Source organism: Rasamsonia emersonii (genome assembly GCF_000968595.1).
Source record: "Rasamsonia emersonii CBS 393.64 chromosome Unknown ctg1118621760407, whole genome shotgun sequence".
Lineage (NCBI taxonomy): Eukaryota > Fungi > Ascomycota > Eurotiomycetes > Eurotiales > Trichocomaceae > Rasamsonia > Rasamsonia emersonii.
In genome coordinates this window covers 1-27901 of record NW_013563022.1, presented here as the reverse complement: position 1 = coordinate 27901, position 27901 = coordinate 1, and the positions used below count along the sequence as shown (strand labels likewise).

The window sequence follows — 27901 nt, the reverse complement described above, 5'->3', positions numbered from 1 at the left end:
TCCCGTCCTGGCTAGCTGTACAAAAAAGATCTAACTCGTAACGAATATCACCCATTGTCCCTTATTTGGCGGGAACCCGCTCGTAGAAGACAATGTACGCCTGCTCATTCTGCAGGCGATCCGAAAATCGCAGATCTCGCGGGTTAAAGTCACTAACACGCTCATCGTCGAATTTGCGCCAGCACTGACGCTGCGCATCTCGGACGAGGGAGACGTAATGCCCACCACTCATGGACGAGCCCAGATGGCGCAGGACCGCATAGGCATCATAAGTGAAGGGCGGTGTCGTCGGAGAAAGTAAAGACCCCGGCGATGATTGAACCGAATCGCCATTCGAGGCGGTGGCCGGTGGATAGGGTATTACAAACTCATCCATGCGGAGGCCATAGAGAGGAAAGTCAATGGGCGTGTGAATCTTGCGCGCCGACTGTGTCTTGGAAGCGGAGAACCGCTTGAAGTGGATCACGAGGATTTGCGGTGCGCGGGTTATGATGATTTGTTTGGTCGCCACCCGCTCACACTTGCAGTACGGACATTTCCACACCTCATCGCCGCTTAACATCTCCTCCTTGCAATAGCTCCGCAGACACTGATATATATCACCGGTTCCCGATGGCGGAATCTCAACGCTGATGCTGTAGAAGGCTTCGTATGTGGTCGACGTGCGCTTGCAAGTTGTACAGCGCAGCCGACTGGCGTGTTGTCCTGCAAAAAGTGAGGAGATAAACGACTCCTCTCGATGGCAATACCGGTCCCACTCGATCTTCGATACTTTGGGAACAGGCATTCGCTCTCGTTGCATCTCTTCCGCAAACGTCAGGGGCCGTAACGGCGTTCTCTGCCAGTTGATATTCAGATCCTCGTGCAGGCAATCGACGATGAAATCAAAGAACTCCTTCGCATCCTGCTGCCGATCGATGGCCCATTCCCGATTCAGTCGCCCGCAAAAGTTGCGAAAGGAGGTGGGCATGATGACTTCCACATCGTTCTTCCACAAAGACCGTATCAGATTCGCGTAAAGCCCCGGCATGACGCCCTGAGAGCCTTTCCAATTCTTCTGGACGTAGTACCGAAACCGGTTATCAATGAAGAATTTGCTCATCATGACCGTGGCACTCAGGCACTGGATAGTAGCGTTCATATAGCAAGTGACCCCAAAGTTGGTGAGACCGGTCCGGGGAAGCTTGAGCTGATGCATAGAAGAGTTAGGGGTGTAGAGAGCGGTTCTGGTTGCAGAATTCTGACGTGCAAGAGTAGGCTGGATTTGGCGACCGTCAGAAACGCCGCCGTAACTCGGCCGCGGAACTGCAGGCGGTGGCCGCGAGGGAGCAACCGGAACAGGGGCAGCATAATTTGGTACAGCTGGCATTGTCACTCGAGGCTCTGGCATCATCATAGACTGCTGGACGGCATGCGGCTCGGGGAATCGACGCAGAAAATCCTCATATGTATGGACAAAAGGTGAAGAGGGCCCTTGTTCGCCTTGGACATTCTCCTGTTCTTCCGCAGCGGTACCGTTCTCGTCTTCGTGCGGGTTCGCCTCGATCTCTTCACTCTTTGCCCGTTCCATCCACGCCGTAAGCTCTTCCGAATTGAGCGGTGTGAATTCGCGAAGCCTCCTCTTCCTGACTTCCAAGCTGGAGTTGGCACTCGCCATGGGTACCCTCCCGATGGGACGGCCTGGTGAGGGGACGGGCTTCTTTGCTTGAATTGAACCCATGACAGCTGCCGTAGAAGACGTGGCAAGAGACTGCTGTCCCACCAAATCAACCCAGGCATCAAGCCCACCCAGCAAAAGAGCAGGCGGCCGTCCATCTTTCAAGGGCTTGTAGGCATTAAACTCATACAGTGTATCATAGAGTGCCCTCAGGTGAGGCGCCGATGTTCCCACAGGAGACCCGGCAAGATAGCTGACAGAGTCCGTGTTTTGATCATAGTACACGACGAGATCAAATTCATTTCGTTGTTCGAACAAAGACTGCTCATGCTCGGGAGAGACCACCAAACGCTCTTCCAACTCTTCCGCAGAAACATTTTCTTTCAGAACCACAGGCTCGATACATATAATGGATTTCGCATATATATGACCCTGATCATATTGATCGCGAGGACGGACGTCAATGACCAAGACGTTATACTTCCGCATATAATCGAGGAGCTGTTGCGCCCGAATCGTCGGACTGTGGGGTAACTCCGCGGAGCTGCTCTTGCTTTCTTGAGCTAGATGAATTCCGTTAGGTGTTCGTGACCTGTAAGGGTTGTCGTCATCCGAAGCACGGCTAGGACTGCCCCTTGGAGAGCCAGAAAGCTGCGAGTACCTGGGATTCGCTGCGCGTGAGCTCTCACTGGAAGTTCTTGGCGGATTCGATGGTGGCTGGGATGGCACAGTCCATATAGGGCTGTACGCCGGACTAGGAGCGCGAGGAAGCGACACGTTGACAGTATCCAGAGGGGCCTTCGTAGGGGGACTGGGTACATTTTGAGAAGACCCCATGGCTCGTGGGCCCAGTGGACGGGGCGGCACTGAACTGAGAGATGTGTTCATCTTGCCCTGAGACAGATTGACGGATGGTCTAGGAGGATAATCTGAAAGAGGTCCCGGCGGAGAAGGCACAGTGGCCACCCCGTTCTCCTCTGTGGATGTTGGCACTTGATTACTCGGTGTAGAGCTCCGGTTCGCCCGTAACCTAGCAAACCGTTGAACCAGCATATCCTCCGCCGAAGACGAGTTTTCAACTGGTTTGCGAGGCAAGCCATCCTGTCTCAACGGTCCATCTGACGACCTCTGGAAGTCGGAAGGACTTGGCATCCTCAACAACCCGCTTTCGTGACCCTTTTCGTGACGGGAGCTCCTCGGGCTGGAGGTGTGCGTCGTCATCTCGACGAAAGCAGAAACAGTGGGATTGACATTGTTCTTGAGGTTATCGTCAATTATCTGCTGCTTAATGGCATCCATGGTAGCTTGCTTGGTGCGAATGGACTAGGAGCAGTGTGTTAATTGAACAATCTTCGCTACAATACCATAATGGCGGTCTTTTAAAGTAGTGGCACTCAAGGAGTCGGCTTACCAACATGAGATCTGAAAATTGGTCATACCAGCCAGGGCGCTGGTGGACGGCTGATCGGTAGTCCGAATGGCGGGGTATAATATTGACCGTGATCTCGGAGGCACGGAGGTATTGGACATAAGCCATTCCCAACTGTTCCTGATCGAGCAGTGTTTTACACTGCTGCATCGCTTTTTGAGCCGTTCCCAAGAGGTGATGTATCTGCCGAGTGGTAAGCAAACTTGCATGTCGTTGCTTGCATGTGCGCCAGAACGCGTACTGAACTCCTTTCATCCACATCCAATCGCGCAGCCTGATCTTGGAGATCCTTTATGTGAGGGAAACGGGCACGCCGATCCCCAGCTCCAGGGGCTTTGCCATTCTGATATGGGCCTGCCCAACTTGCCCGTCCAGCCGAAGGCTGCATCCCACTTGTTGTGCCAGAGCTGCTCAAGTCCTTCCAGAGCGTCGGGTCGGATCTGCTTGGGAAGACAGCTGCATCTGAGGACATTATCTGCAAAGGAGAGGCGAAAGACAGCGCATGATCTGCGTCCTGCACATACAACGACGTCGGTAAACGAGGGTGAGGGACAGCTGTTATCCGGAGGCGATAATTTCAGTCACGAGGAAAAACAAGCCCGAGAGGGACAATCACATGAGAGTCGCAAGCATACAGTTTCTCTTAACGAAGGAGATTGGACGAGCGCAAACACAATGGAGATAAATGAGAGCTGCACAGCGAGAGTTTGCCAAAGGCCATACAGTTGACTGTCTGCCTACGGGCCATGTCTCTCCATGGGGACTGGACACTCTTGGTTACGTACTCTGTATCCGCTGATTCGCTAAGCCACGATGCCCGAGACGCTGGGACGTATTTGGTACGGTATTACGCAGACAACGTGACCTCGGCTTCCTCTCACCGCCTTTGCCTATGACGCCACCTGACTCCTCGCGTCAGGCACCTAACCAAAACGAGAATTGTGCCGTGCATTGCTGAGTCATCCGTTGTGCACCTCCACGTGCCCGCATCCGAGTGTCAACTCGAGGTGGAGTCCCTGCGGCGGTGATGGTATCTGCCTTGGAGCTCGCGACAGCTGAGGCATACCGTCGTCCTCTACGCAACTTTCCCGCATCGGCCCTCCCCTCCAACGGTGGTCTCTTACGTCCCTGGATTTGAAAAGCGGCCTAATCCGCTCATCGCTCTGTTGTCGTTCCCAGATTGGGGTCCTCCAGCGCATCTAACGTCATAAGCTTGCGGAGTCCTTCGACCTGTCTGACACTGCCCAGTTTGGCGTGACGATAATCAGCGACCGTCATCATGGCGGGCTGGTTTTCTTCGACCTCTCCGCTCGATGAAAAAATCGAGCAGGCAACATCGTCTTCCTTGTAAGTTACGCGATGCTGTTTCTCTAAGTTGCGGGCCCCTCATTTCTGACATCTGCCTGGACACCAGGGAGGACATCGCCCTTAATTTGGAGATATCTGACCTTATCCGCTCGAAGAGTGTTCAGCCTCGCGATGCGATGAGGTCGTTAAAACGAAGACTGGAAAGCAAGAACCCAAATGTTCAACTTGCCACCTTGAAGGTTCGTCCCTTCTTCACCTCTCCCGGATCGCTGTGGGCTGATTAGCCATCCCGCAGTTGACGGATACATGTGTCAAGAACGGCGGATCACATTTCCTGGCGGAGATTGCATCACGGGAATTCATGGACAATCTTGTGTCGCTACTCAAGTCCGAACGCGTGCCCCTCAACAACGACGTGAAGCAGAAAATGTTGGAACTGATCCAGAATTGGGCAATGGCTGCTCAGGGTCGCACGGACCTGTTCTACATTGGGGAGACATACCGGAAGCTGCAGAACGAGGGGTTTCGATTCCCGCCGAAGACGGAAATAGCGAGCAGCATGTTGGAGAGTAGTGCGGTAGGTTGCCCTCGACCAAGCAGTTGGTTGCCGGTTTCTGACATGGCCATCTCATGGCAGCCTCCGGAATGGATCGATTCCGACGTCTGTATGCGCTGTAGAACGCCATTTACGTTTACGAACAGGAAGCACCATTGTCGCAACTGTGGGAATGTTTTTGATGCCCAATGCTCTAGCAAGACACTCCCTCTACCCCATTTAGGCATCTTACAGCCTGTTCGAGTTGACGATGGCTGCTATGCCAAGCTTACTTCCAAGACATTTACTTCATCTGGCCTCTCGGAGCGGTCAGCATTCAAGAATCATTCTATAACGAAATCCACTACGTCTATGGAACCGCGCGGAGCTCGGGCCGATTCGAGCTTTGATGAGGACTTAAGAAGGGCGTTGCAGATGAGTCTGGAAGAAGCTCAGGGCAAAAGCAGTACAGGATACACGCCCCAGTCTAAACCGGAAGAAAGGGCAAAGCCAGCATCGACCGCCGAGGAAGAGGAAGACGCAGATCTGAAGGCTGCTATCGAAGCCTCATTGCGGGATATGGAAGAACAGAAGCAGAAGCATACAGCGGCCTTGAAAAACTCGACTGCTGCAGATGGAGCGTCTGCTGGCGCCCCTACTGCTCCCGCTTTACCAAAGAACCCCTATGAGCTCACGCCGGTCGAAGCGGAAAACATCCACCTTTTTGCAGCTCTGGTTGAACGACTACAGCACCAGCCACCAGGGACTATCTTGCGCGAGCCTCAGATCCAGGAACTGTACGAAAGTATCGGCGCACTGAGACCTAAACTTGCGCGCAGTTACGGAGAAACGATGAGCAAGCATGGTAAGACCTCGCACCCATGGCGGGCGAATCAACCGCCTTGCTAACTGAGCCAGATACGCTTCTCGACCTTCATGCCAAGCTATCGACGGTTGTTCGCTACTATGACCGGATGCTGGAAGAACGGCTGTCGAACGCCTATTCGCAGCATAACCTTGGGCCTTACAGCTCTGCTCCTCCGGGTAGACAGACATATGACAGCTATCCTCCGTTGTCTAAAAATGCGCCTGACGGGCGGAGCGGCGCCGAGGCCTACTACCTCTCTAATACCATTCCTGATCAGTTCAATCCGCCTGGACCACCCCAACAACCTCAACCTACGGGAGGGAGCTACGGTCCAGGGACTTCCCAAGCCCCTCTGACGAGTTCCGGTCCGTATCCTTCCCTGAATCCTAGTCTCGGAGATTCCCAAACCCAGCCATGGACCCCTCCTGACCTCCACGCTCTCCGATCTCCGCCGCCGTCGAATGCCGTCTCTACTGCTACTCCATACTCAGGGAAGCCTGCTGACTCTGCGGGAACGACGAATTTGTATCCCGGTCAAGGGCAGAGCAGCCAGGAGGCCAACCAAGTCACGTCTCCTTTGCAACAGGATACGGAGACGCCGTACCAACAGTCCCCCACGCTGAGACGCGATTCCCAATATCAGCAGTCGGGTACCCCATCCACGTTTGTTTCCCAACAGCACCCTGCATCAAACACCATGCAGCCACCAGGAAGCAATCCGCCGCAACATGCTGCATACCCGCCTCCGGACGTTGGCTCTGGGTACCAACACTCCCAGGAGCCACCGACCCCGCAGCATTCAAAAGCACCCCAAACTCCCCAGTCGTATTACTTGCAAAGGCAGCCATCGCAACCGGTGCCTCCCCACTCTTACGCAGGGGCACCGCAGGTGAATGGCTCCTACCCTTATGTCACCGGCAATACCCCCGGTTCGGCTCCCCCTGTATCGCAGTACCAGGAACCCACACCTCCCAAACCGGTGGTGGAAGAAAGCTTGATCGATCTTTAAGAAGCCAGCCCGCTGTCTTAGCGACGGTGTTCATTGGAGGATTGCTGTCTTTTCGCTTCTCACGGATTCAGTCGTATGCCTACAATTAGTATAATGATACCAGTTGGCTTCCTACTCTTTTTTTGTAATGGATGAGGATCCCAGTCACTTCTTTTGATATCCGCCTTGCACTAGTTTATTATATAGGTTGGATTGCGAGCGAGAACTGATCGTTCCGCTGGTTTGCTTGGTTGGCGCTTTTTTTTTTGGGAAGCCTCTGCATGTATGTTATCTGTGTGCAGGTTTTGGAACATGGTCAGTATACCAGGACTTGTCATCCAAACCGAATATTATTGCCAACCCCGCGGGCGGTGTAGGGCGGAAGCAGCCGCCAGTATCAATACGGCGGCGTCTGTATCGTACCGTACTGGCGCGGTCCACTGGCCGGCCTCGACCGCCAAAGAGAGACGAGCAAGCTGCCTCTGCACTCACTCCTCTTCACTTCTGCTTCTCTCGCACCCCCGCATTCCTCGACCCCGTCCTCTTCTCTCCTTCTCCTCGCGAACCCATTCTTAGCTTCTCTTCGTTATCTCTCTCTCCCTTCTTATTGCGAATTCCTCCCTGCTGCTCCTGCCTCTCCCGGGCGCTGGTGGGCTGCTGCTCCCGTCCAGATGCAGCTTCCGCAGATTGGGTATACCGGACCCGTCGCCACGTTGTCCGCCAATTGACTCGCACGAGTCTGCTCGTCCTGCATCGACAAACACTGCTGAGAAGCCTACTCCAATCGCTGCCGTCGTACGGATTCCAGTCGGACCTCCGCGTTCCATCGCGTCGTGCTACCCAACGCACTTTGACAACGGGTTCGATGGTCTGGCTGCCTGCTATTCGGTGACGCCGGTGACCTCCGTTCTCTTGCCACTTCGCTGGCTCCTGCCCCATTGAGACCTTTGCTCTGTTGCCTTTCCTCCCCGTTGTCCGCCAGTCGCTATGTCGCCAGCGAGCAATACCTCGTCGCCGGTGAAACGGCCTGCGCTGGGCCGACGCTCTGCATCCTCCCATGCTATCGCCTCCACGCGCACCTCGCCCAATACGACCGACGCCCCCGACCCTCATCCCCAGAAGGCTCCCGTTCACAAACCCACCGCGCGCATGTCGTAGGGGGTGCGCACCGTACTCACGGTCGCAACCCGTCATTCGGCAAGAACCTGAATAAGCTGCAGAGGCTGACTAGTGCGCATGTGCTCGGCGAAGGCACAGCGGCCGTTACCGGAGCCCGCCATCATCAACGTAAAAAGTCGGCCCCGGTGACACCTGCCGGAAGCCCGCGAGGTTCTCATGGGCGGGGGGGTTCGACCGTCTCCTTAGGCGAGCATAAGGCCAACACGTCCATGAGAAAGAACTACTCCACACCAGCACTGGCGCGCAATACCTCTGCTGTACTGGGGAAGAAGGCGCTTGTGACGGGTCGACCGCAGACCGCCAAGCCCAGAGTCCAGAAGACCGTGGGCTTCGAGTTGGGTGATTCTGATTCCGAAGAAGAGTGGGAGGACAGCACCCAGTCCCCGGAGAGCACAAGACGGGGCTCCGTGGCGCCGTCAAAGGACAGCCCGGAGAACAGCACAGTTCTAGTTGATCCGTTGACGTTTGTGAAGCGTCCATATCCTCAAGTCCCTCAGTCGAGGAGTCTGCCTGAGTCGAGCGTCAGCGCTCTCCCCCCTGAGCCCGCCGAACATGAGCATTCAGGTGATGAAGAAGCTCATTCAGCTCATTCCCCTCAGCCGGACGACCAAGACCAACAGCAGCAGCCGATGCGATCTACGGAGCATGAGGACATAGCATCTCGACTGCTGCGTTCTTCCAAGGCGCCTCCGGCTATGTCTTCGATATCTGCCATGGCCACCCCGGCCCCCGTCGACACAGCGCGTCGGAATGCCTCTCTCACAAATCTTGCGGATGCGGCACGGCATGGTCCAACCACGTCGAGTTCCACACAGCAAAATACGCCAGGAATGACCGCGCAAGCTACCTCTTCATCCATGGAAGGAGGCGTATCCCGTTTCATCATCGATAAGAACGATGCTCATGCCACTTCTCGCACAGACTCCGATCCTAATACCCCGTCCTCTTTTCTGCCGCATTATCATCCGCAGACCCCTCCATCACCAGGCCGTAACAACACCTCCAAGAAGGCCAAAACAACATCACCCCCTCCAAGACCGCCAGGGGACGGCCCCCCTTCCCGTACTCAACAGAAGTTATGGCTGCAGCGGAATGCCGCTCTTACCACATCACCGCCCGATGGATCACCGGCCCTCCCTTCGTCCTCGATCGACCATTCAAGAGCGGGCGCAAGACCGTATGATGGTGGACGGGGAGCTGTAAATGGCAGTGTGCGGCCAGGCGTATCGACACATGACAGCGAAGCCAAGCACATTCGGAAAGCGTATGAGAAGACCGCATCCGAGCTCAATGTAGTTCGACAGTTTCACAGCCCCACGAAAAACAGCTTCGACCGGGTGGACCGTATCATGGCTGAAATGGGACGGCAGGCCGGCGGCACAGAGCAGAACACATCTTTAGCAGGCAAGAGTGTGAAATCTGCGCCGTCCCTGACGAATGGTCAATTCTTGCAGTCCACGGCCGACAGGCGACAGAATGTCGTGTCCGGTGGTAACGATGACTCCCCGTCAGGGCGCAGCCAACTTATCAGCAAGAACCGGCAGTCAGGGTCTAAGCACGCCTCCCGAGTTTACTTCCAGGACCAGGACGATGTCGTTAATATCAATGATACTACCGAGCAAATGGAGCGGTTAGATATTGACGACTCGCATGGTCAACGCTCAACGCTCTCTACTTCTGCCGATGCAGCCACAGAACAAGGCGGGACAGGCAAGGATTCCGCTAGTGGCTACTTTGCCACAGAGACGGCTATGCTACTTCGTCGTATGTGGGAGAGCAGAGAAGTCGCTAGTCCAGGCTGAGTTTGCCGAAGCGCGTACGTCTCTCACTGGTATAGGCAATAATAATACGAGTGCCTTTCGCCACGTACCATTCTGCTTCTTGTCAGCGAAAGGGCAAGAACGTGAATAGCTGCCACATTTTGCTTAGCTTCTTATCTTTGTTTCCTTCATTCTGCGTCTGCGTCTGCGTCCTACTTGTTGACTTTCAAGTTAGTTCTTCCAGCGTGCTCAGGGCTATGGGTTTGCATATTCAATTCGCGGCAGGGGTTCCGGGAGATTCTTATTTTGTTACTCGTTTTCTGTTTTCCTGCTGAGCAAGCAGCTTGATTCTTTCTTTATTTTCTATTTCCTATTTTCTATTTTCATTCTTCTTCTTTGCCCCCTCCTTTGGGTGCGTCTCAAGACAAGGGTCTAGATTTCTGTAAGTACAGTACTCCCCACCTATCTCCGAACCTAGCATCACGATACGGGCGAGATATACGGAGTATGGATGTTCCCTTTTTTTTAAATACCTTTTTTTAATACATAATAATATTATTATTTACCGGAGTGATTTTCCTTTGTCTTGCTTCTTTTCAAGACCCTATTCTTTTAACTCACACGAAGTTGAGTTTTTCTTCTTTTCATTCTCACTTTAGAGAGCTATTAATTAGTAGCCCTGGAACTTCCATGTTTCCATGTGTGTTGCTTTGTGGTGTATGTATGTATAGGGAGTGAATGAATATGGTATATGCTGTATGAATCTGTATATATCTATGTAGGCACTAGGCAGTTGTTACTGTTAGGTAAGTATATATATTTGATTTGATTTGATTTGATTTGTCTATGCTATGTACTGTAGGGATTGTCTCATTCATTCATTCATTGTATGCGCAGTTGCCTTAAGTTACTTCGTTGAATTAATTTAATTTGAATTAATTAATATACACTCAGTCTCTCTTACACCGTGTGTGTATATACATCCATCCATCAATCCAAATAATATATAAATAATATAATATATAGGTAATATAACAATAGATAATATAACAGATTAAGTAAGGTTAAAGAGAAGGAAAAAGAAAAGGTTCTATAATAGTGTCGAGAGAACAGAAAAAAAACGTAGTACTGTAACAGCAGCAGTAGTCATGTAATAAGCAAAAAAGGAAGAAGAAAACTGCCCTACTACGTACGTATATTATGCCTGGGCCCGTTCTTTCCCCTTGGATGGCCGCGGCCGTCCATGACCACCACGGTGGGTGATGCTGTTATTACCGCCTTCATCGGCCTGGCTATTAGCACCGGTGGGAGGTTGTGCTGGTTGTGCTCCTTTTGGGTGGTGGTGGTGGTTCGAGCGGTGGCTGGTATTGTTCCGTTTCTCGGGGGCATTCTTATCATTATTATTAGCGGAAGAAGACGCGTTGGCGGCGGAAGGAGCGTCAGACGCGCTGGTTGTATCTTTACCCCGGTCCTTGCGTTGTCCTCGATTTTTGCCCCGTGAACGGTGGTGGTGATGATGGCCTGCTTTGCGTTGTTCTTTAGCAGCAGCCGCAGCGGCTTCGGCTTCCATCACTCGCTTGCTTTCCTTGTCCCACCACTCCTGGAACTCCTGCTCCAGCTGGATATCCTGGAGACTGTGCTTGGTTGTCGCAGCTTCACGCATTTCGTCCTTCTCCGCTTGCTGCTCGAGGAGAATCGATGCCAGTGATAGTTGGCCAGATGAAGATCCGGTGTAACTAGGCCGTGAGCGTTCTGGAAGGGGAGTGTGACGTATGGACTGAATCACTACTGGCTTCGTAGGTGTAGACAGGTTAGGTGAGGGTTGCGGTCCCGGCGTGGTTTGAGCAGGTTTTGCAGGTTTTGGTGGTGTCGGGAGAGGACTTGAGACGTTACGGACTTGAATCTGTGAAGGACTCGACCCCGGCGGTACACCAGCAACTGTTTGCCGGAGAGTCAAGGCAGGAGGCTTCGGGGGTGTTTTCACTTGGTCAGAGGCACCTTTTCCCCACCCAGGCTCAGTCGGCGGTTCAGCCGACAATATCTGTTTGGCAGGAGTTTGCCACGGTGATTTGCGAGCTTCCTTAGCCTTTTGCTCTGCTGCCAGGCTTTCTTGGAGTTGCTGCTGGTGGAGCTTCTTCCTCTCTCTCTGGGAGAGTTTTGGAGCAAAACTACCACCCGTGGAGTTGTTTTGACGGCCCGACATGCCCAGAGTCAGGTTCGAGACTCGTGACTGTGATGCCTCAGCCATAATCTCCTTCAAGTCTCGTTTGACTCCAGATATCACGGGCGAACCCCAGGGAGCTTTGGAGCCGGAATTCCCAGGAGTGGGAGAGCCTGATTGGATCTTTTGCGGCGTCGGACTCAGACCCCCAGCTGGACTTCCGACACCAGCGCTGTCCATCGAGCCCATTTTGGCATCCAGATAACTTCGCTCGTCCAAAGAATCACCCTGGCTTAGTTTCGGTTGGCTAGATGCCAGTGAAGGACCAGAAACTCGCCGACTGTCGCTTATGTCCTCAGAACTGGGCCCGCCAGACAGCGACTTGCCCTTGCGCGGAGGAGCAGGCGACAGCGCACCCTCTTCATCCATTTGGAACATCAAGTCACTAGTAGACTGTTTTGATTTGAGCCCAGGACTGTTGACCACGGTTTTACCCTCACTGGAGTGTAGAGGCTTTGTTTTCCGTGCTGACGGCGAAGACGTTGATTTTTCAACCCCGCCTGCTCTAGTTTTCTCATCATGTAGCTCATCTTGGTCAAGCCGGGACCGAAGTCTCATCGAATCGATTCTTCGCTGTCTGTCATTCTCTATTTGGGCTGCCAACTCCGGATACTTCTCGAGGACGTAATCTTCGGAGTTACGACCTCGAGAAACAGGATAGCGGGCGAGCTGGTTTTCTTTACAGACCGCGTCAAGTTCGTAAAGCAACTCCTCGTCCAAGTCATTCAGCAATCTAGAAGATGTTAGACATAGAATGGCCAAAAAAAAAAAGTGGATCACTGTTATTTACCTATTCTCCAACATGACTTCAAGATTCAGGCATATGTACTCTAAGGCAGCCTCCTTGAATTCTGTTACTGTGCAAGGTGCCACGGCGTTGAGAAGGTGACAGACATTACGCGTGTTGACTAATTCGTTGTATTAGTAACAATCTTTATGGGTAAAACTCCATAAAGACTTACCAAATTTCCCAAGCATCTTCTGGCAGACCTCAGCAAGCCGATCGATCATCAGCTCATTCGCGGCCGACATGACGTCCAGGATAAGATCGATGAAATCGTCAAGATTCTCAGATCTGACGTCGTCAAATAATTCCTCTTCGGTGTCTCCATAGATGTGACGCAGGACAAAGGAGAATATTTTCGGTTCCAGGTCCTTGAGATCAACGCTAATCGTGTCCTCTGTTGCATCACGGCGGCGTGACGCGAGCCATCTGCCACCAGATCGACCATGAAACAGACCTTCAAAAAAGGGACATCTCCGACAGAGAAGCTGGCTATGCGCTTTCGCTGTTCCCCCCTTTAATTGGATCGTCACATCGCTGCTTTCAAAGAAAGCAGGATCCTGAATGGCCCTTTCCATGTCGACATTCAAACTTCGGGCCGGTTCAACCATTACTCTGGCCGCCCGTTCCAAGGTTCGAAGTTCCAGGTGGGATGCAATACGCATCACTTCAGTCCGGACCTGCCGGTATCGGGAGGCATTTGCTGAAGAGTGTCTGATCTCGCGCCAAACGTCCAATACACTGTCGGTGTATAAGAAAAAGGCCAGGTTTAGGATCGACAAGAAATCGACACCCTGAAAAACCACTTGGACTTGCCCATTGCGATCATACTCGATCGCAAGGACGTCTGGGATGGAGAAGTAATAATTCTGGCGAAATTCTCCGAGAGCTCTTCTTAGAACCGCACTTCGCCCAGCGAAGACAAACTCATGAACAGGAATTCGGGTCTCAGACACTGTACTCTTGATCCAGATTCCTCCTTGCGCATTATCATCAGATAGTTCATGTGCCGCCAGAATGGGCTGGATCTGCGATTCAATATCGGGCGAGGAGAGGACCGCCGCCTTGATCCTGGTAACCAGACTAGGTATCGAGTTGAGTTCCGAATGCTCCGCAGTCACATCGCTAGCGGTGGTTGTTAGATCTTTGAATGGCAGAAGCTGGAAGAAATCATGCCACAAAGTAGACTGGCTAACATGGATCTGCTCTCTGGCCACGTCGCATTCTCGCTGGAGTACTGCGTAGGCGCCGAAGGCGTTGCTTCTCACACCAACTACCCTAGAAAGACCAGGCACACGGACGAATTTATAGTCTTTGGACCCAGCTTCCTTGATCTTCGTACGCTTTTCCTTTCTCCAGGCCGAACCAGAGGTTGTGCAGATGATGATGGAGCCATCCTGTCCGACAGCGACATCTCTGACTGCCATATGTGCCTTCCTGACGGACCAGACCCGCTCTGGTGGAGACAAGGAATTCCGGATTTTCGAAGGATTCGTAGTGGAAGCGGCGGTAGAACCGGTGTCAGGTTTGCTGTTCACCTGCACAGTATATACTTCGCCGAAGCTTGACATCGCACAGATGGTATTCCGGCCGGAGGTGACTTTGGTGATGTGATTGACAGCACTACCATACCTCGTAGCCAGAAAACTGTTTTTAATGAACGAGGAGCTATAGTCCAGAGGGAAAACGACCTTTGAGTAACCATACTGGGTGAAGACCCAGACATCGTGGCTCTCGAGAAGCACCGTCGTAGCCCGGTCAATAGCCGAGACCATCTGAATCGGAGAATTGAACAAAGAGACGCCAACGCGCCGGGGAGTGACTTGCATCTCAAGAGAACGTGCATCTGAATCAACCAGGCCAAGCTGGCCTTCGTTTTTGCCGAAAGTATATAGCCCCGAGGCGCTAAAGACCACGGAATGGATGGAGGAGGCAGCTGCTCCAAGGATGATTTCGCGCTTGAAGGGATTGAAGATCTGTCTTGGAGTCGTTTGGATTGGCGTGTCGTTCTTAGTGCTCGTTCGAGGGAGGTTGTAGCCTAGCTGTCCATATTTGTTGCTTCCCCAGGTGAAAACCTCTCCCTGTTCGGAGATGGCAATGGAATGATCTTGACCCAAGGCCACCGAGACAATTTTCTTCCCTGCCAGCGCCCCCGTTTCGATGCACACGAAGCTGAATCTGGTCGCCTCGTCGCCCGTCCCCAGGCGTCCACCTGGTCCAAAGCCACACATGAAGAGATTCGACTCGGGATCATCCGTCAGCACTGCTGTATGAAGCTTGGACATCACAACATCTTGAAAGACAACGGGCTTGTTTCTGATAACAGCCGGCAGGTCGGTTGGACAGCCGATGTCCTGGCTGGCAGACTGGTCGTGTTCCCTTCGACTTGACCGGACCTCCTCACGCTCCCGGTAAAATCGTTGTAACAAATGCTCCGGACGCTCCACCGAAATTCTCTCGGGGAACTGGCGGTCGTCTTCATCGCCGAGGCCCAGAGTCAAATTCTTGTTGCTCCCAAAGGTGAAGACTTCATCAGCATGCAGATGGACACGTGGTCGCAGGATCGCTCTGGCTCCCGTGTCCTCGCCATTGTCCCCTCCGTATTCCGAATTGTTGCTAGAGGATGCATCGCCGTCACCCGGATCGGCAGTTGTCGGATCCGGGACGAGCTTGTCACCACGTTGCGGTACGACCCGCTTGATGTCACGGGCCAGGATTGTTGCCCCGTAAACATCGAAAGGGCTATTTCCCTCTCGGTCCTTGATCTTGATCAGGCTCCCGGACGGATGATGCGCTGCATTGGGAGTGCTGAAGTCGGTTGCATCACGCATATCCCGGGCCATCAACGCATGGGCGATTGAAGCATTGCCAGCGTACAGAGCCCGATGCAGGGCTGTCCACCCACTCTCCAAATCCTGAGCGTAAATATCGACGAAAGGAACCTCTAGCAGGGCGGTTGCAAACTCAATGGCAGTAGGTTTGGGCGACGAAGCGATGAGATGCAGGAGGGTGCGGCCATATTGATCGCGCGCATTCACTTCCGCCCGGGACAAGGCAGTGGCATTGGGGCGCACACCGCTGCGATCGGTGAACGAGGATCCAGGAGAGGTACCGCTGGTTTTCTTGTTCCTCGAAGACGGGTTCGGCGAAGACCCTAACGCAACCCCGGGACTCCCGGTCTTGGGCGTAGTGATTCCTCCCGCCGTTCTCTGGCCACCGGAGGTATTTGCCAGGAAGCGTTTGAAGCTGTCGACATCATCCTGGAGGAAGTATTTCAGGAGCGTGCTACTCATGTGCCACTTGATGGATCGAACGCAGAACCTCTTGTCAGCCTGGGAGCAGGAACCTCGCTGTAACCACGGAGGATTACGGCGTATTTAAAGGTGCTCTACAGGCTGAAAGAGGATTCCGGGGAGGATGGAAAAGGAGGGAGGGGAATGCGATCGAAGCGAACGCACACACCGGCCTCACAGGACGTCGGCGACACGAGGACTCGAGCGATGCGGGATGGGCAGGAGCAGCAGAGAGGGTGGGGGTGGCGATGGCGGTATCTCTCGCGAGCTGAGCTGCTGGCGTGGAAGTCGACCGGGAGGAGAGACAACAGCAATGACAGACCAAGTTGCTCTTCTGGCGACGATCAGAGGGAGGAGGCGGGAGGACTGGTATATGAAATTGGCGAGGCTCGAGGGACGATGGTTGCGCGCGTGCTGGGGAGCCGTGGATGTCAGGATGCTATCGGGAGCACGCGTGGCCAATCAGCGGGCACACACCCCTCCATGCGGTCCGCTGACAGGTTCCTCCGGTTCCTGGCCGAGGCCCTCTCTCCTCGTGCGATAACGCTCTGTCATCTCGACGTGACGGTGGCCGTTGCTGCCAATGGCTCTCCGCATGGCGCTGGACTCGTGCTGAATCGACTGGAGAGTGCCTGCTCAGCATGGGGTGCAGGGCCGCGCAGATACAACGAAAATCCTATCACGGAGGGGGCGGCTGAACACGTTCTACCAAGGTCGACCATCCGATGTCCAAGGCACGACGAGGCCCCTGGGCGGGGAGAGACCTTAATTCAAGCATACGTATTGATGAGTGTGTGGTGGGTTTCCTTGGACGGGCCAGATCGGAAGAAGCCTCAGGACGGTTGTTGATGGGCTCTTATACAGTACAGATTAGGTAATTATTATCCTAACGGATCAACGCAGGTACGATCCGGAGAGCAGAAGTTACGGCAAGACCCGTGACTGCCGGCAAGCACATGACCGGCTCGTCACATGGGGCTGCTTGGAGACTCGGCCAGGCTTGGCCAGGTTGATCAGTATAGCATCATGGACACAAGAGCAATCCTCAATCATCATCACCTCATCCTGATCCCTGTGATTCCCTTGATGTGGGGGACTGCCCTGATTACGGAGTACTGTCCTATTAATATTAGACAAGCATTACAGTACGGTCGCTGATGCCAGAAAACAGCAGATCACTCCACTGGAAGCACAATCTCCTGCATCGTTAGCGCCTTGTTGGGTATGAGATAGATGAGATAGATCTTTTGTAATAATCCGCGAGCAATCTGGAGAAGTCGCTGCGTTGGGCTCGTGCTGGCGCGAGCGGTGTGCGTGCCTGTCTCCCGCAGGCGATCCGTCCGTTCCTGACCCCGGAATCTGGCGGCACCGGGCACCACGATCGCCCAAGAAGTCGTGATGCATCTAAGGGCCCTGCACACCATTTGGCACCAGACAGCAGCCTCCAAGTCTCGGTGGAGCTGTCCTGCGCAGCCAGACGTCGGCGGTTCTGCAGCAGAGGCGCACCACTGACTGGGAGAGACCCGAGGCCTCTGTTCTGGCTCCCAATCGTGCAGCCAGTCGCGGCATGGAGCTGCATCTCCGCGGCGGCCTCTGCAGGGTGCGAGCAGCAGCGTCTCTTGCGTGGTGCGAGAGACGAGAGAGCCAGCAATTGACATGTCGTGTGCCGCCTCCCGTCTGGCGAGGCGGCCACTCGGGCATTTTCGAGCGTGTGTTCAATCGTCGGCCGCCATCTGACACAGGCGAGAGACCAGTGCTCCGTCACCATGCTCTGGCTGCGATATGTCTCAGGGCTGAGTCCACCAAGCTTCGAATTACCTTGGCGACGGTGTCAAGCTGGCTGCAGCTCGCAGTGGAGCCGGCAAGCTCCAGCCAACTGGCCCACCGGGGGCTCGTTCCAAGCGACGAGTTCGCCTTGCCCCGTCGTAAGAATGACGCGTATCGTATGTGACGAGACGCTGCGTATTGTCACCATCCAGCGTGCAAGCCCCGTGGTCGGCGACTCATGTCTAGCTCAGGCGGCCCTCGCAGCGCGTCCCCGGGAGGCGCCAGGCATGGCTGAGCGAGTGAGGACTGAGGAGAGGCATGCGACCGCCTGGCGGATGATCGGCGGCGGTACGGTATGGTTTGGAACGGCACGCAAACACCGCCAAGGTAGCCGGTGGTGCCTGCGTCGCGCTGGATCGTCCATGCCCCGGACGTATCGTATCGATACGATACTGACGATACGCCTTGGCCGTCCTTACCGCCTTGCGCCAGCGGTTATCGCCAGCGCCCTCCAAAGCTCCCGTCTTCCCTCTCCCCAGCTCATCGCCATCCTGCCGCCTCCATCGCGTTCGCGATATATATTGATTTGCGGATCTTGTCTTCCGGGCCATTGCTGCCTCTTTCATCCGGTCCTGGCAGCTGACTGTCCCTGGGCCCCGATCGCTGCGCCGTGCTGTCGTGCTCGCAGCCACTTGACCGCCCCAGTCCGTCGAGTCACCCGTGTGCGTCACAGGCGCCGTCCGAGGTACGCTCTGCACTTCATCCCATTTGCATCCTCGCCCAGCTGCATTACTGACCCTCTCTTTGCATCCGCTGCCACAGATCCTTGCTTTCGACCCTTTTGTTCACCATGGCTTTCTGAACTGTGCTGTTTCTCACCTTGTGAGGACGCACTGTTCCCCATTGATTGGGTCCGCAGCCCTGAATTGCGGAGAAGCTCCTAACCTGTCTAGACCATCGACTTGCTCGACTGCTGCCTGCACGACGAACAATGCCTGTGACATCCATCCTCCTCTTGCCTGTCGCCTAGCAGTTTTGGATACTACGCTGATTCTCTCTCTGTCCGCCTGATCTCGACGTCACCGCCGTTCTTCTGTCCTGTCAGTCAGTTAGCATGGCCCATCTCTGCTGGTTCACCACCTCCCCTCGGCCCGCTTGATAACCCACACTCAGCCTTATCTGTTTGCGTCGAGCCTGCTGCGGTCTCCTGTTGATACTTTCCTTGAAGATCCCCCTTTTCTTGGTGGCTTGCAGCAGCTGTTTTTCCCCATTCCTCTACCATGCATCAACATCCGCGGCCGCCGGTGACGGCGCCACCAACAAGCCCGCCGCGGCCAAGTTCGGCCAGGCTCGACAGCCAAAGAGATCAGGATGCCGAATCGAACAGGCCATCTTCCAACGCCGGGTCAGATACTACAAGAGGTCTTGGTATTGATCCCGGGGTCGAAGCTTCGGAGCAGGAACAGAAAGCGACCCCTGCCAAGGAGGCCATGACAAAACTCAATCAGATCATATCGGTTGGTCTTTCGTCGTGGTTGCCAGAAAGTCGAGCCGTGTTTATACTGACCATTTCCTCTGCAGAACTACCACACAAAAGCCGCTTTGATCATCCTACACTCGCGGGTGGACCTTCCACCCGTCTACAGTAAAGGCTCCGATACCCCGAGAGTCAATCGCTGGGTAAGTCGTCCATCACACTATCTCTCTCGGCTGCTACCCTCTTCATTTAGCATTTTCACGAGACCTCTGATGAGCTAATCGTTCTATTGGGGAATAGTTCAACGTCGAGCTAGACGAGACGGACGTTCTCCGGGATAGTCTGCGACGATGGAGAACCTGCGACGCAACCGACAACCGACCTCCGCCGATGATTATCGAGACGTTCCTGGATGCCAACGAACTCACGAATAACCAGAGCCTGGTCATTCTGGATGACAATGGCAAGCGCTGGGACGTGGTCGAGGCCCTTGCGGCATCTCAAGATGCTGCAGCTAGCTCCAATCCAAACGAGGTCATCTTGGAGCGCTGGAGAGTCGAGCTGGGAGAACCATCGGGCAAGCCTCCTCCTGATCTGGCCGCAATCCTGCCAACCGTCTACAAGAAGAGCATTGTCCTATTTCGGTCGTTGTTCACATACTCCAAGTTTCTGCCCGCTTGGAAGCTTGCCAAACGCAACGGGAAAATGCGCGCCAGCCCGGCCTTGAAGATCAAGTATCGAATTCGAGAAGCATCCGCGGCTGATCAAGGCTCCGGTGCTGACAACTTGACGATTCCCCTTCATGGCGGAACCGGTAAGGTGGTCGAGACGTACTCCTTCGGTACGACGGAGTCGCCTGCCGGTCCCTTCTCAGTGCAGGTAACCTATCGCATCAGCTGCGACTTCCGGGTGGACGATTCTGAAGCGCTGCTGAGTTCTCGGTTCATGGGGGCCGACGATGACTTCTTCCGCCCTTCGTTGCCCACGGAAGAATCGAACCGGGTTGGCGCCCAGGAGTCAGAATCCCTGCCGCTAGAAAGAAGAGGGCCTGTTGAGCAACCGGATCGGACCCGAGCCTATGGAAGTTTGTCCACTTTCCACCAGGTCGGTCCGACAACCAGCGCCAGTCCCATATCCACCCTGCGAGCTGCACGGGAGTTAGGGACGACGTCTCCATCTCCTTCAGCATCTCCTCCACAGAAGCTTCTACCGGCGGCCAAGATTGGACCGGTCGGACGCGCTGCAGCGCTGGCTGGGGAGGGCAGTTCCGGCGTGACCAGACGTCCATCCCTTTCCTTCCAGCCGTTCAAAGCTCCGCCGTTATCCGCATCGCCTTCGCTGGTTGACCCTCCTCTTGGAGCGTCTCCCCGCGTAGGGTCTGGTCGTACGTCTGCACCAGCCACTTCCGCCGACACCAAAAGTATGCCCCCGCCTACGGAGGCAGCCTCGGCCAGCCGTAAACCAGCTACGGTCCCTCCTGAGCAAGCAATAGCCTCTTCTACTTCAGCCTCTCCCAAACCTGCCCCCATATCAAGGTACAGCAGTTCGTTCAGCCACCGTCGTGGAAGGCTGTCGTCCGGAGGGACCAACCGGACAGATGATGACAACAATTCCAGCGGCAAAGCCAGCGCAACCTCGTCAAGTGCGCAGCCTGGATCCGGAATCCTGGCGGAAGTCACTGGCACGAGCGGCGATTCTCTTCACGCCGATGACGAAAACATCTCCGACTTTTTGAAGATGCTGGATTTACGCAAGGATCTCTTGAATCCCGTCAAAGCGGCGGCGGTCGATGCAGCCACTCGCAGGACGTCGGCGGCGTTGACTCGGTTTCAACGGATGCGGGATTCCAACGCCGCGCTGTCGGACTCCATGTCATCCTCGCTGCTTCTCCATCGCTCGTCGGCGTCGTCGAGTCGCCAGTTATCCAACGTTCCACCGATGGTCGCGGGAACTTCGATATCGACATCCTCATCCCCTGGGAAACCGATTTCCCCCCACACGCCTCACACTCCCGCAATACCATCACGCCTGAGTTCCAACAGCATTGTCAGTTATGATGACCAGGAAGCGGAATGTCCCGACCGGCCACTGGAAGTCGAGCATGATTCCCCCGCGGAAGAGAATGCCAACGATGAGACAACACACCGTGCAACTCGATCCGGGGCGAACGCCATCGACATCCCCAAGTCTCCTCGGCCATTTGGGCCGAGTTTCCGGCGTTCGAGTTCCGCTGCCCAGCATCGTCGTGCTGCTACTGTCGGGGGCGATGACGATGAAATCTTCCCATTTGGGATGCGGAGTGTCAGTCTCGGTGCTGAGGAACGATCTCATCTAAGCCTCAGTGCACTTTTACGACAGCAAGAGTTTGAGAACACCACGACCAATCCGGATCAACCATGCCCGGACGCGCAACAACCCTCGTCCATCAACGAAGATTCCGCCAACCCCGGTGCCGTGGGTTCCGGACCAACGGCCGCATCCACCTCGTCCAATCACCCTTACCAGGCTCGCTTCTCCCACAGTCGGGGTCGAGGTTCCTCCGGTGGCCCGCAGTCGCATAGCTCGACGTCGAGCAGTTACCCGCGGGGAAGTGCAATCCCATCACACCTCGCCGAGCGCGAGCGAGATCGTGAAGGCAGTGCCAGCGGAAGCAATAGCGGAAATTCGATGGCGGATATTCGACGCGGCACGGGCCATCGATCAAGCTCTGGCCGCTCTACGGCTCCGCCTACGACGTCGTTCGAGGAAGACGAACCGCTACTGTTTGCCATGAGCGACTTTGGCATTTCGCGGCGAAGTTTGGAGGAGGGCAGACGAAGCAGCGTTGGAGCGGAGTCCGGTGGAAACTCGGGCGGATCCAGGCGTGGTAGCGGGAGGCGCGGCACAGGCCTGCCGAGTTTTCACGCTTGGCAATGAACTACAGCTGTGATGAGAGGCAGCTGTTCGTGGGAAACATGGCCGGAATTTTATGGAAACCTAAATCGCGGGCGACGATGGATCAACAATAATCTTTTTTGGATCCCTTCGACGGCGATTTCACTGCACTTCGTCCTAGCCCTTCCGGCCCTCGTCTTGTACTTGCTTATCACTTTGGACTATCAACTTCTAGCTATATTGCTGCCTGCTCTTTAGTCTAAGATGGAGATCTTAGACATTAGCTTTGTCTTTCCCCTTTAGCCTGCGGCCGTCTGATTCGCGGATTGAGATGACGTTCCGACAGTCCATTACGATACCTCCCCATCCATTATACATTATCTCCTGTCATCTCTGTTTCTTACCTTCTACTTGATTATTTTTCTGAACTTTACTCGTTTCTTTTTGTTTTTGTTTCTTTTTTTTTCTTTTTCTATAGACTGGATGACATAGCCGCAAAGAGGGAAATCGCTGGGGTATAGAGAACGGTTTCTGATGATTTTGCTAATGATCATAGTTCGACTGTGAATTGTACCCGTTCTTGCATGGTTTGTGGTTTTGATGATCTCAAACTGGACAGTTTCAGGTCTGTTTTTGTTCTCTCAGATTGACCTGTGTTTTTTTCTTTTTTCTCTCTTTGGGCGAGGACTCTTGTGATTTTTTTTTTGTTTTTCCCAGGATATCTCGAAATGCTTGACACGTGTTACGTGAATGGCAGCGTTGTCCCTTGTGTTTCTTCGTTTTTCTTTTCTTTTCTTCAGTCCTCTCGAGAACTGGGGCATGGGATTTTCGTTTTCTCCTCTTGGATTTGAAGGCTTTTTTTTTCTTCTCTTTGGCTGGTTGGTTGGTTGGGGATTCGGGTAGGTAGGAGAGGAGATATCAATCAATCGATTTTTCATGTTTATTATTTACGTTCCAGTGTTGTAGCAACAGAGATCAATTTTGTTTCGTTTTTTTTGTCTTTCTTAGTAGATTCCATCACTAAGTACGTAAGTACATACATTACATAAGTAAATTAATATTGGTTAACTAACTAGTTAGTTAACTATAGTTATCCGTCACACATGTCTGCCGGCATACAGCATATTACGGAGTAATCTATGGCTACGTACAGTATGTACTGTACAGTACGTAAAAGTGTAGACTTTCACTCGAAAAAAGAGAAAGAAAAAAAAGAGAAAGAAAAGCCCGAACGAAGGCTGTCAATGACATCCGAAAGCAAAAGAAGTTTTCTGTCATTATTTATTTCTTGATGATTTCTTATTATTCACGGGGTATCTACCTATCCATCTGTTTGTTGTACAGTACATACGCATACTCACATGCCCTTTCTTCCCTTCCTCCCTTCTTTTTTTTTTCCCGGTTTGTTTTGTTTTTTACTCCGTTGTAGACTTTGTCCAGCCAGATAGATAGAGAAATAAACGTTCAGTGAAAACTCCTCCCGGTGGAACGGGATGGACGGATGGACAATGTACGTAAATGCAAATGCAAATGTAAATATAATTTCATGGTCCCCGATCTCGTTCTGAGTTGATGAGTCGAGTCGAGTCGAAGACCAGAGAAGGCGTCAAGCGTCGTCATTCACGATGAAGTGTGACTGACGAGGGCTTAGTTAGTTCTTCCGGTACGTATGTATGTGGTGTCTTGAGCTCCCTGTCGCTTGTAGGAAAAATCTGATGATGATGAATACACGAGGTATGCTGTGCTGTGTTTCATCTTGGTCAGGAAATTTGTTTATTTGGAGGTAACTGATTCTTCAGCCACTGTGTCTTGTCTGAAAGGACATCAGTTTATTGCGGCCTTGATTTGGTCCTTTCAGAAACAAGTACTTCATACTGCCCTGCCCATTAACCAGCTGATGTCATTTCTTTCGCGATGCGATGGACATCAGTGCTGGAGCAAGAACTGCCAGGCCACTGGCCTGACCGCAAAGACTCTCTGTCTTCAGTTTCAAGCCCCGAACTTGGAACAGTTTACATCCGTCGGAAGGTGTTTTTGGATGCACTTCGTCGCTCCTTATTCCGGTACTGCTTTTCTGCCTCCGCCGATTCCGCGCTGGGCTGTGGCTTCGACTTCGGCTTCGGTGCAAATGTTATTTCCTTCTCGCCGACCACACTGCCCCGGACGGGTTTCTCCTTCACGCGCATGTTCTGAGCCCGGGACTCGAACGACCGATCCCGGATCGGCCCCGCTTTGGTGGAAGATGAGACCTGCATCTGGAGGGCGGGCTTCTTGTCGCGCTTGTTGTTGTCTTTCTTTTCGGACGGCTTGGACTTCTTCTCCGGCTGCTCGTCTTCGCTCTCTTCCGACGACTCGTCGTCACTGCTGGAGCTAGGAACTGAGTCGACTTCCTCCTGTTCCACTGCCGTCAAGCCTCGCTCCTTTCTTGGAGACTCCTCGGGAACGCTGCCTGGGTTCAATAGCTTGTACTCCTTGGAGTTCTCGTCCACAGCAAATTCCTCGTCCTCGAACATCTTCCTGAAACGGCTATCGTTAAGCAGGCCCTTGCCAGGCTCGTCTGAAGGTGGTGGTGCATCAACCATGTCCTCATCACCTCCCCGCTCCAGAACCTTCTGGGCTCTGCGCCGCTCCTCTTTCTCTTGTTTCTCAAGAAGCTTCTCAGCCAGCTTCCTGTTGACTTTGACCGCAACCTTCTTCTTCCCTCTGATTCGGCTCTCCCGTTCTTTATCGATCTTTTCCTTAATCCTCTTGGCCCGCTCTTCCTCCCAGATGTAAGGATTCGTGATCAATCGAGCCTCCTCATACAATCGCTGGGCCACAAAGTATCCATGCATGTAAGGTCGCAAAAGATTCGTCCTTCCGATCAAATGATCCAAGTTCAGTGCTCGCAACTGAGGCACCGTCAAGAATTTGTAGTTGTCGTAGACAGCGCCTGACTGTCCACTCTTGAATGCCTGAGGGTCGTTTGGATCCTCTGCCATCTCCTCAACGAGGTTGTCCAGGAAAGAACACCATTTTGGAGCGGGTCCCAGTTGAGGGATAAAGAATGCGTGCTGCTGTCTGCCTTCATTGGCTGTTAGGATCATTCCACTGTCTTTGTACCAGGCGACGCAGTTGATATCGACGGCCGGTTCAACCGATGTCCAAGGGGAACCATCCCGGGGATCCCATATCTTGATAATTCTCTTATCAGAAGAGAGAATCTTGGGCTCCATTGTTTGTTCGCGGGTGGAAGAAGACGGCAGGAGAAATTTCAGTGTGTGAATAGGGTAACCGTATCCCTGGTCCTTTTTCAGGAATGGCACCGGCGACCGCAAATCGTACAAATGGATGATTCCGTTCGACGATCCTGTTCCGAGGGTCAAGCCCGACCGGTGAAACTCCAGGGCGGTGATCTCCTGCCGCACATCGTCTGGCTGCGACTGGGACGGAGGCAACAAAATCCCCGCTCGTCCTCGAGCCCGCGGATCCCAGAGTTCGACAGTCCCGATTGACGTACCGAAGGCCAGAAGATTGTGGCTCTCTTCGGCAATAGCAGCAGTGTTCACTGCACCCGTATAAATGCCACCTTGCAGCGAGCCACCACCAACTGTCGTGTAATCATCTCCACCCACGTCTACCTCGTAGCTTCGCATATATCGACCAATTTCCAGATTCAGCCGAAACACTTCTCCCATCCCATCCTGGTTGACGCCGACTGCTGGAACCAGTGCCTCCGCGGACTGCCTGTCGTAAACCAGGTCGCGACCGTATCTGGGCAGTCTCATCGTATAATGGCATCCTTGCGGGGTGTGGAACTCGAGCGACCGATCAGACTGCAAATGCAACGATTTCGAGTAATCGGAAGACAAGAGCAGAAATGTGGTATTGAGCGACACTGTGTGACGAGCCCAAGACAGCGACAAGTGCGGTAGATAGTGCGTATGAATCTGCGGCTTGTAGGTCCCTTTGTATTGAGATCAGCGTGAAGACCGGGAAAAAGACAATCAAGACCTGAAACCCGTACCTGTACTCATCACCCACTGCCCATCCTCGCTGATACGAATACACTGGCTAGCCTCCTCAAACTCAAAGTCCTGAAGCAGCTCGACGCGATTGGCATATTCCGGGTCGTTCTTGAGACTCCGCTTCCGCTTTTTGGCCAGCCATTCCGGAAGAGGTCGCGCAGTGGAAGATCCAGAGATGGTATAAACAGGGACCGAGCCCTGGTTAGTGAGCCTCATGTTTGCGACCTGGCTCTCGTCCGGCGGAGAGCCTCTCTGTTACTCTCGTCCACACTCGGAGGTCGAGAAAAATCAAAAATGGAGAGACGCGAAAAGATCTCCGCCAAGATTTCGCCACGTGACGGGGCTTCTCCGCTGAGCGATCCGCCGGTCCTGATTGGCTTCAGCGCCCCCCAGCGTCCCCGAGCAACCTCGAAGCCGCTTCAAACGACGCCTGCAGAGGTCGAGATCGCCTGGGGTAGATCTGACCCAGAACTGCTCCGGATTCGCCGCCGCTGTCGAAGGAGCAAACGATGTTCTGACATGTAAAAGGGCTTCTGGCATCCGTTTCCTCTCCTGTCTTGCTCAGCTCTCCGCCAAGCCTTTGCCCCATTTGAATGGGGACGGCATCTGAACGTTGTCAATACATGTATCTGCTGACAGGTCCTGTCATCTCTTGTTACTTTTTGCATGATCCAATGTTCCGCTTTTTCACCTGTCCTGGAAATGAAACCGCTTTCGAACGGCGGTTCGGATTTCTTTCTATCTTCCCTGAGGAGCAGAGGTGAACTTGCCAGACAGGCATCTCCGTGATGATGGATTTCCCCGGAGGCGCCATCACTAATATCAGCGTTATTGTGAGTGCTTCTCTAATGAGCAGTCTGAAGGATGTTCCGTTAACATCGTGGCAAGGATGGCTTCTCCAACATATACTGGAGGATATACTCGGAGGAACCCAGCAGCGTTCCTTCCTCTCCGGATGTCCCGACCAATGGGTATAACATCCTCAAGCATCTCAGCAGACTCAAAGATCTTGAGATTAAATTGAGGAATTTGGACTGCTTAGTATCATGCTACCCTAGACGCCTTGGTCTATGGATTTTCTCGGCGACTCCCGGCTTTGAGAGCTTGAGCTCTCTCAGTCAGGAACCGCCCAACGAGTCGAACAAGCTCTTAGTCGGCTCTACATCTCTGAAAGTTTCGGCATCCGGAAGCACGACCGCACAGGACTTGCTTAGGACCCTTTCAGCGGATCCTCAAGCGCCTTCTGCAGGCCCTTCAGGACCGCAAAAGCCCCAGAGTGGGGGAGCTAATGCTTCCAGAAGCGGGGATAGTTATGGGAATGCTGCAGCAATTTACGCATCTTTCGTGTCGGCTGTCGCAGGAGCAATCAATCTGCAGCTGATTCGACGTCACAATGCAATCCCACTGGGATCACGGACTCTGTTTACGGCCGTTGACAGAAGCAACTATGATAGCCCGACGATAGCCAATGACGACGTGGATTCTTTTCCAGCACTGACAAGCATTCGGATTGAACTGAGTCAAGTCGGAAAGGTTATAGTCTCGTTGCATACGGTGTGTCAGAATGGAATCACACGCCTTGTTGGATCCAGCAACACAGCCGATCGTTGGGATATTCAACCCAACACGGACGTCTGGCTCGCCCCAAATGGAACTGTTGCTCGAGTGCTCTCCGCTAACACTGATCACTCGACTACTCTGACACCAAAGCAGCAGAATATGCGGGCTACAAATGATGGGGCCTTGAATCAAGC

The 27901-nt window shown here is 53.6% G+C and overlaps 5 protein-coding genes across 5 annotated transcripts; 2 read left to right on the top strand and 3 right to left on the bottom strand.

Annotated features, from left to right (window-relative positions):
* Positions 1-61: 61 nt before the first annotated feature.
* T310_6423 (Ubiquitin thiolesterase) lies at positions 62-3558 on the bottom strand (the record flags this gene model as incomplete). The annotated part of the gene is made up of 3 exons (XM_013470751.1): positions 62-2980; positions 3069-3269; positions 3328-3558. 3 exons carry the CDS (start codon positions 3556-3558, stop codon positions 62-64), a joined length of 3351 nt encoding a protein of 1116 aa, XP_013326205.1.
* Positions 3559-3899: 341 nt separating this feature from the next.
* T310_6422 (Vacuolar sorting-associated protein (Vps27)) lies at positions 3900-10820 on the top strand (the record flags this gene model as incomplete). Its single annotated transcript, XM_013470750.1, has 13 exons — positions 3900-3930; positions 4335-4633; positions 4690-5794; positions 5848-6776; positions 6993-7026; positions 7088-7673; positions 7783-9728; positions 10161-10166; positions 10402-10424; positions 10456-10471; positions 10507-10530; positions 10587-10611; positions 10778-10820. 13 exons carry the CDS (start codon positions 3900-3902, stop codon positions 10818-10820), a joined length of 5067 nt encoding a protein of 1688 aa, XP_013326204.1.
* A 102-nt stretch (positions 10821-10922) lies between these two features.
* Positions 10923-16619, bottom strand: T310_6421 (BTB domain and ankyrin repeat protein; the record flags this gene model as incomplete). Its single annotated transcript, XM_013470749.1, has 5 exons — positions 10923-12678; positions 12736-12853; positions 12908-16079; positions 16192-16461; positions 16500-16619. The coding sequence occupies 5 exons, from the start codon at positions 16617-16619 to the stop codon at positions 10923-10925; spliced, it is 5436 nt and encodes a 1811-aa protein (XP_013326203.1).
* Positions 16620-17589: 970 nt separating this feature from the next.
* Positions 17590-22182, top strand: T310_6420 (Autophagy protein Atg13; the record flags this gene model as incomplete). Its single annotated transcript, XM_013470748.1, has 5 exons — positions 17590-17965; positions 18036-18534; positions 19018-19306; positions 19371-19469; positions 19567-22182. The coding sequence occupies 5 exons, from the start codon at positions 17590-17592 to the stop codon at positions 22180-22182; spliced, it is 3879 nt and encodes a 1292-aa protein (XP_013326202.1).
* Positions 22183-24152: 1970 nt separating this feature from the next.
* Positions 24153-26363, bottom strand: T310_6419 (WD repeat protein; the record flags this gene model as incomplete). The annotated part of the gene is made up of 2 exons (XM_013470747.1): positions 24153-26086; positions 26147-26363. 2 exons carry the CDS (start codon positions 26361-26363, stop codon positions 24153-24155), a joined length of 2151 nt encoding a protein of 716 aa, XP_013326201.1.
* Positions 26364-27901: the final 1538 nt, after the last annotated feature.